Here is a 13342-nt window from a genome sequence, read left to right on the forward strand (position 1 = left end):
TCCTGCACTAGAAGCATGCACACACAAATACCCACACACCACACATGCGTCAGCCTCTAACCCCTAATTCTAGGTTCCCTTGTGGGAAAGCAGGCCTTGTTCTGATTTACCAGCGTGCTGTCCTTGGGCAAGTCACCTAACCTTATGTAGACCTTAAATTTTCTCCTCTGTAACATGGAGATAAGAATCTACCATCTATAATATATCATTGGGTTGCTGTGAGGATTAAATAGGTTTATATATGTAAAATGCTTAGAAATATGGCCAAGCCAATGCCATATATGCCTGCTATCGTTGTTTGTAGTAGTAGCAGAATGCCTACTACTACTACTACTATTAGATTTGATTTCCAGAAACTCCGGGCCCTGAGAAAGGCATGCTGCCTGGTACACGTGGAGAGTAGAAACAGCACAGAGGTGGAGCTGGGTAGCCCTGGGTTCAGATCCAGGCTCTTGGGGTCTTTGAGGTGTCTGGGATGAGCTACCCCAGAGAGGGCTTGCCTGGATGCCCCTTGCTGCTCTGGCTGCTCCCGGCAGAGTTCTGTTAGCTTGCAGCCAGCTGGCCTGGCTGATTGTTTCCTCTCCTCCACCCATCCCCAGGAACCTCTGGCGGGAGGTGACCCGATACCTGCGGCTGGGGGACATTGACGCAGCCACCGAGCAGAAGCGGCACCTGGAGGAGAAGCAACGGGTAGAGGAACGGAAGCGCGAGAACCTCCGCACACCATGGAAGCCCAGATATTTTATCCAGGAGGTAACTCTGCCGTCTGTCATTGGGCCCTTGCCCAGGAGAGAACTTGTCCTGAGAGGGTAGATGGGTTTTTCTTGCTGACCCCCCGGATTGAATAAATACCAGCCAGGGGCAGGGATAGACTGGGGCATCTCGGTTCTGACTCCAGCTTTGGATCAGGCTTCAGGACAGGTTTTCTGCCACAATATCCATGAAACCTTCTGGAAGGCAGAACCGAGCAACTGACACTTCCCCTCCAGTATCCCTGTGTCAGAAAAGCATGTCAGCCTGCCTGCGAGGGAACGGAATGGGACTGCAGACTGGATACTGCTCTTTTTTAAAAAGAAAACCATCATGGCCCCTGTTACATCATCTTTAGTAACAAACTAGTTGTGGAGTGCCTCACAGCCCATCTCCACACCTGGGTGGGCTGGAGCCCTCACTGATGAAGAATTGCCTTTCAGAGCTTTGCCTCCTGTGGGCCACAAGGGCTAGTCATGCAGGGGAAGGCCAGCCTGAGTCCTGTGCCTAAAATGCTGCTGCTGTCACCTGCAAATGTGACACTGGAAGCTAGAAATAATATCTGGGCAAGTGGGCAGGGCACTGTGTGCCCAGCTGAAGCCCTTACGCTCTTGAAGTTGTGGAGGGATTGGGAAGCACTCTGAGAACAGAGTTGGACATTGTGAAAATGTAGGAGCCACGTGTCTTAAAGCAAGCCCACAGGAACCCAGCAACATCAGTGAGCAGCAGGCCGGTGAGGACTGGGGCAGATGCCACTCATCTCCCGGTGATAACAGGTTGTCTAGTTGTCCATGAGGAGCCAGAAATCTGAATTTTTATGAGAAATCTCATCTTTGCATGGTCAAAGAATTAAAAAAATATTAAATACCAGGAGCCAATCAAAATGTATCTGTGGGCTTTCTTTAGCCCAGGTGCTGCTAACCCCTGACTTCTGCTACAAAGAGGGATTATTCTGTCTACATACAAGGCTCTTGAGAAGCGAGTTGGGGCAACATAGTAGGTTAACTGGGGTAGATTCATGTTAAGAGCAGGGAGCCACCACTGTTCTCCCCAGAGTCAGGAACTGTGGACTGTGGACTGAAGGAGATTTCAAGATTGGATTCTGGTTCAGACAGGAAAGCTGCCTAGAGAAGACTCTGCCTTTATGGGTCACTGAGTGGGGACCCTGTGTGGTCCCCACTTTCGAGGTAAAACCTCGAAAGATCCTTCTGTGAGGTAGATCCCTTTTCTCTTGAGAGAGCTAGTTTGTCTGACTTTTGTGGAAGGTTGTGCATTAAACAGCAACAACAACGAAAAAAACATTTACAGTTCTTCCTGGGTTTAAGAAAAGTCAGTATGTCCATAACAGAAGGGCTGGGGACATGTAAGGAATAAGAGTCATCTGAACACCAGCACAGTTATTTAGTATAGCGCCTTCTAGTCATAAGTAGATGGTATGTATTAATACCATTTTAATTCTTGCCTTTTTCCCACTTGATATTTGATTGGCCTGTGCTGATTTGTTTGTGACTACTGCCTGCTAGAGAAAGCCTTTGTTGGGTCCCCTGTGGGCTGGAAGTCACTTCCCTTGCCTTTTCTTTCCCCTGGCCATTCATCTAACTACTCTGTTTTCTCTTGTCCCACTGTCAAAGTGCTTTTTTTTTGGTCAAGTAATCCAGCCTTGATGGAAGCCAACCAAGCTCCCCCTTTATTTTGCTCATTTCATGGGGTTTCCTCCTGCCATGCCAGGGTGGGAAGGTCAAGGTCATCTAGGTCTCTGAAGAGCAGTTGGGCTGAGGAGGGGTACTGAGGCCAGCAGCCTGGCCTGTGTGTGAGGTATTAAGACAGGGCAGATACAGACTGGCTGCAGTTATCCTTGCTTCCCCCTTTTCCCTGTTGAGAGGTCTCCATGTAATAATGCCTCCTTTCTTCTCTTGCAGGGTGATGGCTGGGTATACTTCAATCCCCTCTGGAAGGCACACTGATGGGGTGGAGGTGCAGAGCTTTCCAGTATAGCCCTGTTTTTGTAGGAATATTAAAGTAGTAGAGTATCAGGGTTTTGTTGGCATTCACTGAGACCTTGTATTAGAATCCAAGAAATGATAACAGAAATTATTTACTATGAAAAGTGCACCCCCCCACTCTGCTAGAGGAATGAATTTATTCAAGAGCCATTTGGGGCATGTGTATGTACATACTGTATATGTTCACACACATGCACTATGTACACATCTGACTATGATTACACATGTAAATACTGCACTCACCAAGGTTAAAGGTTAAAGTGCGTAAACATAAGCTCCTTTTTATCAATGAAGTTTGAAGTTTTCTATTTTTCACTTTGCCAAAAATGTTTCACACTCACAAAGATATTCTCACTTAGTCAACTCCTGTCAAAATGAAGGTGAACTGGCATGGCCTAATCACTGTCCATATAGGAGAAAGTGGCTCATTCCTGGTAGAAGTATGGGTGGCTATCAATCATTTCAAAATTATTGTGATTCTCACCTCCCTCTCCACCTCAGTGTTTTGTCTGTCCGCGCCCAAGAAAGATAAGCAACTATTTCCTGTTGGATGGGGGTTGGCAGGAAGCTGTTAAAGATTTATGCCAGAGCCTTGCAGGATGGAGCACGTCTGGGACAACTAAGAGCGAAGGCCCACCAAGGAGTTTTCCACCCATCTCTCGTGGTCACAGCGCTAGTCATACATTTTTGAGAAGTTGCTTCTTTTACATCAGAAAACCAGTCAATCATACGGGGACTTCTTTTGTGATGAAAAAGGGCTTTAGAAGTTAAATACACACATGCACATGAAAACATGCACAACCACAGCCTCAATCTTGTATTTAGTTTGGGGAAAGAGAAGAGAATTTCCTGTGGATTATTTTTTTCCTCAAGTGTACCTCTCTGGTTAACCCAAACTCTGCAAGAAAGCACTGTGATTAAAACATACATAACGCCTGCATAAATATTCCATGGTTTCAGTTAAATTTCAGTCTTTACACATGAGGTCAAAGGAGTGACCAAAATACAAAGCAAGGAAAAAATGAAATACCCGGTTTTTGCTGAATGCTTAATTTATTTTTTACTGTGCCACTTCAATATTTATAAAATCCAGATAGCATGAATGCTTCTCTGTAGTAATACTAATTTTGTGCCTTTTGTCTGCTTTCTTAAGACCAGTTGTTCACACTTTGTAGATATTAGACAAATATATTTCGATTGAATACATATCTGTGTCTGTGTTTTGTTTTCAGGGAGTCAACAGTTCCATTAGATTGGTGGTTCTAAGTGAGCTCAAATTTTCCTGGTTAGAGATTTCTAATTATTGATATGAAGAGCAATCATATCTATATTGAAAAAAAGTATTTAACACATTAAAAAATCTACCAGATAAACATTTATGAATATTTTCTGCTAAGTCCTAGAAGAACATTTAACTCTTACCCAGTCAGTGTTGTTTCACGCAAACAGTCACTGCCAGAAGTCACAATAGAAGCCTACATAGGTCCACAGTCTTTAAAGCATCTGGGTGAATCAAGTATCTGGAACCATCTTATTTCTGACAGAGAAAGTGGAACAAATGCTATTTTGAGAAAAAGAAGAAAACTCAATGAGACTGAAAAGTAATCACTATGTTGTTGGATTTTCCAGTCTGACTACAAAGCATAAACCATCTGGAAAGTAAAACATGGAGAGGGCTCACTTTTCTTTTGGGGTTGGGGGTACATTTAAAATTGTGAAATGTTACGTGTCAGGAGATTTACATAAAACATGTACAACTCCAGGAATAATTATGAATACCCTTGTAGCCACTGCTTAAGCAAAGAAACCTGTTTACCAGTACCTTAAAAGCCACTATTGTGCACCTATACAATTTTATCCCTCTCCATGCCTTCCTGGAGTTACCATCCCCTTATGGGTTTCCTTTTGTTTATACACACTGTGTGTGTATTTCTAGACAGTATGATTGGTTTTACCCAATTTTTGTAAAAATTGAATCATACCATAGTTTGCTTATTTGAGCCAACATTTTCTTTCTAGTTCAATCCATGTTGCTCTATTTGTTCATTTTCTTGCTGAGTTCATATTATGTTTTATTGTGGTAAAATATATGTAACAAAATTTACCATTTTAACTTTTTTTTTCTCCCCCCAGATGGAGTCTCACTCTGTCGCCCAGGCTGAAGTACAATGGCACAATCTCGGCTCGTTGCAACCTCTGCCTTCCGGGTTCAAGCGATTCTCCTGCCTCAGCCTCCCGAGTAGCTGGGATTACAGGTGCCCACCGCCACGCCTAATTTTTGTAGTTTTAGTAGAGATTGGGTTTCACCATGTTGGCCAGTCTGGTCTCAAACTCCTGACCTCAGGTGACCTGCCCGTCTCGGCCTCCCAAAGTGCTGGGATTACAGGTCTGAGCCCCTGCGCCCAGCCCCATTTTAACTATTTTTAAGTGTATAGTTCAGTGGCATTAAAATACATTGATCTCATACAATCATCATTATCACCTACCTCCAGAACTTTTTTGTATTCTCAAACTGAAACTCTGTACTTATTAAACAGTAATTCTCCATTCTCCCTCTCCCCCCAGTCCCTGGCAATCACCATTCTACTTTCTGTCCCTATGGATTTGACTGCTCTAAGGAACTCATATGAGTGAAATCATACAACACTTCTGCTTTTTATGTCTGTCTTAATTAGCATTATGTGTTCAAGGTTCATGCTGTGGCATTGTATCAGTTTCTTATTAAGGGCCGGGTGTGGTGGCTCACACCTGTAATCCTAGCACTTTGGGAGGCTGAGGCAGGTGGATCTCCTGAGGTCAGGAGTTCCGAGACCAGCCTGGCCAACATGGTGAAACCCAGTCTCTACTAAAAATACAAAAACTAGCTGGGTGTGGTGGTGTGTGCCTGTAATCCCAGCTACCTGGGAGGCTGAGCAGGAGAATAGCTGCAATGAGCCGAGATCGTGCCCACTGCACTCCAGTCTGGGTGACAGAGCAAGACTCAGACTCAAAAAAAAAAGAAAAAAAGTTTCTTATTAAGGCTGGATAAATACCCTCTACCTTGCCCCAACATATGTATTCCTATTTTGTGTATCCATTCACCCACTGGGGTGTACAAATATCTTTTCAAGTCCCTGCCTTTTTTGTTTTTTTCTTTTTTGAGACAGAGTTTCACTCTTGCTGCGCAGGCTAGAGTGCAGTGGCGCGATCTTGGCTCATCACAACTTCCGCCTCCCGGGTTCAAGTGATTCCCCTGCCTCAGCTTCTTGAGTAGCTGGGACTACAAGTGCGTGCCACCACGCCCAGCTAATTTTTGTATTTTTAGTAGAGACGGGGTTTCACCATGTTGGCCAGGCTGGTCTCAAACTCCTGACCTCGGGTGATCCACCTGACCTCAGCCTCCCAAAGTGCTAGCATTACAGGTGTGAGCCACCACACCCAGCCCCTACTTTGTAAAAATATACCCAGAAGTGGAATTGCTATATCATATGAAAATTCTGGTTTAAGTTTTAAGGAGTTGCCATGCAGTTTCTCACAGTAGCTGGCTGCCACATTTTGTAATCCCACTAGCAATGCACAAGGGATCCAGTTTCTCCACATCCTCACCAATACTTGTTATTTTGTTTTTACTTTTGTTGTTTTTTTAACCACCATCCTAATGGCTGTGAAGTACCATCTTGATGTGGTTTTGATTTATATTTCCCTAGTGATGTTGAGCATGTGTTTTTGTGGTTTTGGCCATTTGTAAATCTTTGGAGAAATGTTTATTCAAATCCTTTTGCCCAAATAAATTAGGTTCTTTTTGTTGAGTTTTAGGAGTCCTTTCTGGATATTAATCCTTTCTGGATATTAATCCTTTATCAGATATTATGTGCAAATATTTTCTTCCGATCCTTTGGTTGCTTTTTCATTGTTAATGGTATCCTTTGATGTACAAAAGTAATTTTGATAATGTCTAATTTATTTTTCTTTTGTACCTGTGCTTTTGATGTCATATCCAAGAAATCATTGACAAATCCAATGCTGTGATGTTTTTGTCCTATGATTTCTTCTAAGAGTTTTATAGTTTTAGGTCTTACTGGGGGGCTGGGAGTACTTGGATCCATTTTGAGTTGGTTTCTACATATGGTGTTAGATAAGGGTCCAACTTCATTCTTTTGCATGTGGATATCCAGTTTCCCCAACACCATTTGTTGAAAAGACTCTGCATTGCCCACCAAGTGATCTTGGTACCTTGTTGAAAACCATTGGCTATATACACAAATGTTTATTTATGGCTTCTCTATTGTGTTCCAATGGTCGATGTCAAGTCTTTATGCCAGTACCACTCTTTTAGTTACTGTAGCTTTGTAGCAAGTTACAACATTAGGAAGTATGAGACCTCCAACCTTTTTCTTCTTTTTCAATATTGTTTTGTCTATACAGGGTCATTTAAGATTCCATGTGAATTTTAGGATGAAATTTTCTATTTTTGCAAAAAACTCTGGGATTTTGATAGGGATTTCATTGAATCTGTAGATCCCTTTGAATAGTATTGTCTTAACAGTGTCTTCCAATCTATTAACCAGAATATCTTTCCTTTTATTTATCTGTCTTAATTTCTTTCAGAATGTTTTGTAGTTTTCACTGTGCAAGTCTTTCACTTCCTTGGTTAAGTTTAATTCTTAAGTACTTTACTCTTTTTGGTACTTCTGTAAGTAGATCTTTCTCAGTTTCCTTTTTTGATTGTTCAATGTTGGCATATAAAAGCGTAAGTGCCAGGCACAGTGTCACATGCCTGTAGTTCCTGCTACTCAGGAGGCTGAGACAGGAGGATTGCTTGGGCCCAGGAGTTTGAGATTTCAGCATGCTATGATTGTTCCTGGGAATAGCCACTGTACTCTAGCCTGGGCAACATAACAAGACCTCATTTCTTAAAAAACACATACAACTGATTTTTGTGCATTGGTTTTGTATCCTTTGCTGAATTTGTTTGTTTATTCTGACAGTTTTTTGGGGGGTATGTGGGATCTAGGATTTTCTAGATACAATCATGTCATTTACTAACAGATTTTACTTCTTCCAAATTTAGATGTCTTTCATTTCTTGTTGCCTAATTGCTGTACCTAGAACTTCCAATACTGTGTTGAATGAAGGAGGCCAAAAAAAAAAAAAAAAGAAATCCTTGTTTGTTCTTGATCTTAGTGGAAAAGGTTTCAGCCATTCACCATTATGAGATTGGTTGTGGGGTTTTCATATATGGACTTCATTATGTTGAGGTACTTTCCTTCTATTTCTACTTTGTTGAGTGTTCTTGTTATAAAAGGATGTTGTTGCATCTTGTCAAAATTATTTTTCTGTATGAGTAGATCATGTTGTTCCCCCCCCCATTCTGTTAATGTGTGGTGCATTGCACTGTTAATCCTTTTATCAATATATAATGCCCTTTTCTCTTGAAACAGTGCTTGACTTAGTTTATTCTGTCTAATACTAGTGTAGCCATTTGTCTGTGATTACCATTTTTTCCATCCTTTAACATTGAATGTATGCATCTCCTTCCATCTAAATGAGTCTCTTGTAGACAGCACATGGTTGTAATCTTTTTTAAAAATCTATTCTGTCAATATGTCTATCGATTGGAGTTCCATTCATTTACATTTCAAGAAATTACTGGGTGGGGTGTGGTGGCGCATGCCTGTAATCTCAGCACTTTGGGGAGCCGAGGCAGGTGAATCACTTGAGGCCAGGAGTTCAAGACCAGCCTGGGCAACATGGCGAAACATCAGCTCTACTAAAATACATAAATTAGCTGGGTGTGGTGGCACATGCCTGTAATTCCAGCTACTTGGGAGGCTGAGGCGGAGAATCGCCTGAACCTGGGAGGCAAAGGGTATAGTGAGCCGAGATTGCACCACTGCACTCCAGCCTGGGTGACAGAGCAAGACTCTATCTCAAAAAAATAAATAAAAATTTTAAAAAATAAGAAATTACTGGTAGGGATGGACTGACTTTGTAATTTCGTTGTCTTCTGTATGTCTCATGTCCCTCATTTCCTCCATTACTGCCTCCCTTTGTGTTGAGCCTTTTTTTTTTTTTTTCTTGTAACAACAGATTTAATTCTCATTTCCTTTATCTGTATTCTAGGACTATTTTCTCTGTGGTTAACACAGAGATTATATCAGCAGCCTAAAGTTGTAATAGTCTGTTATATTGATACCAACCAATTTGTCCATGTATTTACTTTTACTATAGATCTCCATATTTTTGTATGGCTTACAGTTACTATCTATCTGAAGCATGTCATTTTAAATTTTAGGATTCCCTTCAGAATTTCTTGAAGGGAAGCTCTAGTAGTAATGAACCAGCCCCCAGCTGCTGCTTCCTCTTAGAATGTCTTAATTTCTCCCTCATTTTCGAAGGACAGTTTTGTCAGATATAGAATTCTTTGTTGAGACTTTGCTTCAACTTTAAATATATCATGGCACAGCCTCCTGGCTGCCAAGGTCTCTGCTGAGAAATCTGATGATAAGTTTATTAAGAATTGCTTGTATGTGACAAGTCATATCTCTTGCTGCTTTCAAGATTTTCTCTTTGGCTTTTAACAGTTTGATTATAATGTGTCTAGTGCAGGTCCCTTTCACTTTATCCTACTTGGAATTTAATGAAATTCTTGGATTTGTAGATTCATGTCTTCCCTCAAATTTGATGTTTTCTACCCTTGTCTTCTCCATCTTGCTGCCTGTCTTTGTTCATTCGGGAGCTCCCTTAATGCATATGTTGGTTTGCTTGATGGTGTCCCTTAGGTTCTATTCACATTTCTTTATCCTTTTCTCTTTTTTGCTTATCAGAATCAATTTCCAGTGACCTAGGTTTATGATTCTTTCTGAGTCTGCTAAACGTCTCTAGTCAGTTTTTCAATTGTGATTTTTTTCAGCAATGAAATGGTTTTTTTGTTTTTTTTCCTGATACATAATGTTTTACATATTTATGGAGCACACACATAGAATGTGTAATATGAGTATCTGCAGTATCTGTCAGGTTGAGTATTTTTCATTTCTGTATGTTGGGAATATTTCAAATCCTCGCTTCTAGTTATTTTGAAATATACAAAATATTGTTGCTAACTATAATCATGCTACTCTAATAGTGAACATTAGGATGTATTCTATCTAAGTCTGTACCCATTCACCCACCTTTCTTCATTTCCCACTCAGACACTCCCCACATCTGGTATTCTATTCTCTATCTCCATGATATCAAGTTTTTAGGTCCTACACAACTGAGAACATGCTGTATTTGTCTTTTTGTCCCTGTGTTATTTCACTTAATGACCTCGTTTCCATCCATGTTGTTGCAAATGACATGATTTCATTATTAATGGCCAAATAGTATTCCATTGTGTATATAAACCACATTTCCTTCATTCATGTATCGATGGACACTTGGGTTGATTCCATATATTTGCTATCGTGACTAGTGCTGCAATATACATGTAAATGAGTGTATCCTTTTGGGAGACTGATTTCCTTCCCTTTGGATAGATACCTAGTAATGGGTTTGCTGGATAGTGTGGTAGTTCTAATTTTAGTTTTTTGAGAGATCTCCATACTGTTTTCCATAGTGGCTGTACTAATTTACATTCCCACCAAGAGTGGGTAAGAGTTGCCTCTTTGCCTTCTTGCCAGCATGTCTTTTAACGAACAGCCATTCTGAGATATGTCTCACTGTGATTTTGGTTTGCATTTCCCAGATGACTGATGATGTTGAGCCTTTTTAATGTACTTACTGGCCATTTGTATGTCCTCTTTTGAGAACTATCTATTCATGTTCTTTGCCCAGTTTTTAATGGTATTTTCAAAAATTGCTGTATTCCTTATGTAGCCTATTATTCCTTTGTCAGAGGACATTTGCAAATATATTCTCCCCTTCAACAGGTTTGTGTCTTCACTCTGTTTCTTTTACTGTGCAGATTTCAGTTTAATAGAGTCCCATTGTCTATTTTTTTATGCAGGAATAACCACGTATGTCCATTTTTGTTTTTGTTGTCTGTGCACTGGAGGTTTTAGACATAAAGTCTTTCACCCAGGCTGGAGTGCAGTGGTGCGATGACAGCTCACTGCAGCTTTGACCTCCCAGCCTGAAGTGCTCCTCCTACCTCAGTCTCCTCAGTAGCTGGGACCACAGGCATGCACGACCATGCTCAGCTGATTTTTATTTTTATTTTTTGTAAAGACATGGTTTCACCATGTTTCTCGGGCTGGTCTCAAACTCCTGGACTCAAGCAGTCAGCCCACCTTGGCCTCCTAAAGTGCTAGGATTTCAGCTGGTTGTAAATACATGTATTCTGTGTTTTCTATTCTATTCCATTGGTTTATGTGTCTATTTTCATGCCAGTACCATGATATTTTGTATACTATACCCTTGTAATATAATTTGAAGTTAGGTAGTGTGATGTCTCCACCTTTGTTCTTTTTGCTCAGGATTGCTTTGGCTATTCTAGCTCTTCATTGGTTCTGTATGAATTTTAGGATTTTCTATTTCTGTAAAAAAAAAATGACATTGGTATTTTTGATAGGGATTGCATTCAATCTGTATATTGCTTTGGGAAGTATGGTCACTTTAACAACATTCTTCTGATTCATGAGCATGAAATGTCTTTCCATTTTGTCCCCCTTGACTTCGTTCATCAGTGTTTTGTAGATATTTTTCACCTCCTTTGTTAAATGTATTCCTATGTATTTTATTATTTTTGTAGCTATTATAAATGGGATTGCTTTCTTGATTTCCCTTTTGGCTATGTCATTATTAGTGTAGGCAAATATAAATGACTTTTGTATGTTGCTTTTTTTTATCCTGCACCTTTACTGAATTTACTTATCAGCTGTAATAGTTTTCTGATTTTCATTTTCTAAATATAAGACTGTGTCATATGCAAAGTAGGACAATTTGGCTTCCTCTTTTCCAATTTGGATGTCTTTTATTCTCTTCTCTTACCTGATTGCTGTGGCTAAGACATCCAGTACTATGGTGAATAGGAGTAGTGACAATGGATATCTTTGTCTTGTTCCAGTTCTTAGAGGAAAGGAAAGGCCTTTAACACTTTTCCATTCAGTATGATGTTAGTTATGGGTTTGTCATATATGGCCTTTATTACTTTAATGTGTTCCTTCTATACCTAGTTTGTTGAGTCTTTAATCATGAAGGGATCTTGAAATTTATCACATGCTTTTTCTGTGTCTATCGAGACGATCCTATGCTTTTGGTCCTTCATTCTGTTGATGTGATGCATCACGTTTATTGATTTGAGTATGTTGAACCATCCTTGCATCCCTGAGATAAATCCCACTTGATTGTGGCGTGTTATCTTTTGGATGTGTTCTTGAATTCACTTTACTAGTATTTTGTTGAGTTTTGCATCTATAGTCATCAGGAACACTGGCCTGTCAGTTTTTGTTATTGCTGTTGCTGTTGTGTCCTTATCTCTTTTTGAAATCAGGGTAATGCTGGCCTTATAGAATGAGTTAGGTAATCTTTTGGAATAGTTTGAAAAGGACTGGTATTACTTTTGTGTTTGTTTTCTGAGATGAGGTTTCACTATGTTGCACACGCTAGTCTCAAACTCATGAGCTCAAATAGTCCTCCTACCTCAATCTCCTGAGTAGTTAGGATTGCCTCCAGAGTAGCTGTGATTACAAGGATGCCAGCACATGCAGCTATGGTATTAGTTCTTTTTTATGTTTTGTAGAATTTGGCAATGAATCCATCCAGTGCTGGGCTTTGTCAGAAGACTTTGTAATACTGCTTTGATCTCATTACCCGTTATTGGTCTGTTCCAGTTTTTTATTTCTTCCTGTTTCAATCTTGTTAGGTTGTACACATCCAGGAATTTATCCATTTCCTCTAGGTTTTTCCAGTTAGTTAGCATGTTTTTCATATAAGTCTCTGGGAAGCTTTTGTCTGTATTAGTTGTAATATCTCTTTTGTCATTTCTAATTTTATTTTGGTCTTCTTAGTCTAGCTAAGTTTATCAGTTTTTTTTTTTTTTTTTTTTTTAAGAACCAACTTCATTTCATTGATTCTTTGTATTTTTTAAACTTTCTATTTCATTTAGTTCTGCTCTGATTTTTATTTCTGGTAATTTTTTTTTCCCTGACACCGATGCTTGCTCTTTCACCCAGGCTGGAGTGCAGTGGCACAATCTCAGCTCACTGCAACCTCTGCCTCCCGGGTTCAAGCAATTCTCCTGCCTCAGCCTCCTGAGTAGCTGGGATTACAGGCACCTGACACCATACCTGGCTAATTTTTTGTATTTTTAGTAGAGATGGGGTTTCACCATCTTGGCCAGGCTGGTCTCAAACTCCTGACCTTGTGATCCCTGCGCCTTGGCCTCCCAAAGTGCTGGGATTACAGGCTTGAGCCATTGTGCCCGGCCAATTTCTGCTAATTTTCTTTTTTCTTTTTTTTTTTTTTTTTTGAGACAGAGTCTTGCTCTGTCGCCCGGGCTGGAGTGCAGTGGCCGGATCTCAGCTCACTGCAAGCTCCGCCTCCCGGGTTTACGCCATTCTCCTGCCTCAGCCTCCCGAGTAGCTGGGACTACAGGCACCAGCCACCTCGCCCGGCTAGCTTTTTGT

General features: G+C 40.6%; 1 protein-coding gene across 4 annotated transcripts in view; it reads left to right on the forward strand.

Annotated features, from left to right (window-relative positions):
* OSBPL10 (oxysterol binding protein like 10) overlaps positions 1-3959 on the forward strand; it is a 331661-nt gene extending 327702 nt beyond the window's left edge. For 2 of the 4 annotated variants that reach the window (XM_023192295.1, XM_023192297.1), the window contains 2 exons: positions 600-753; positions 2670-3959. In XM_023192295.1, the coding sequence (XP_023048063.1) occupies positions 600-753; positions 2670-2714 (199 nt within the window). In that variant the 3' untranslated portion in view covers positions 2715-3959. Of the gene's footprint in view, positions 1-599 lie in introns of all 4 variants that reach the window. The other 2 variants (XM_023192294.1, XM_023192296.1) reach the window with 1 other exon arrangement.
* The last annotated feature ends 9383 nt before the right edge of the window (positions 3960-13342 follow it).

The sequence above is a fragment of the Piliocolobus tephrosceles genome, chromosome 2, assembly GCF_002776525.5.
Source record: "Piliocolobus tephrosceles isolate RC106 chromosome 2, ASM277652v3, whole genome shotgun sequence".
In the NCBI taxonomy this organism is placed as follows: domain Eukaryota; kingdom Metazoa; phylum Chordata; class Mammalia; order Primates; family Cercopithecidae; genus Piliocolobus; species Piliocolobus tephrosceles.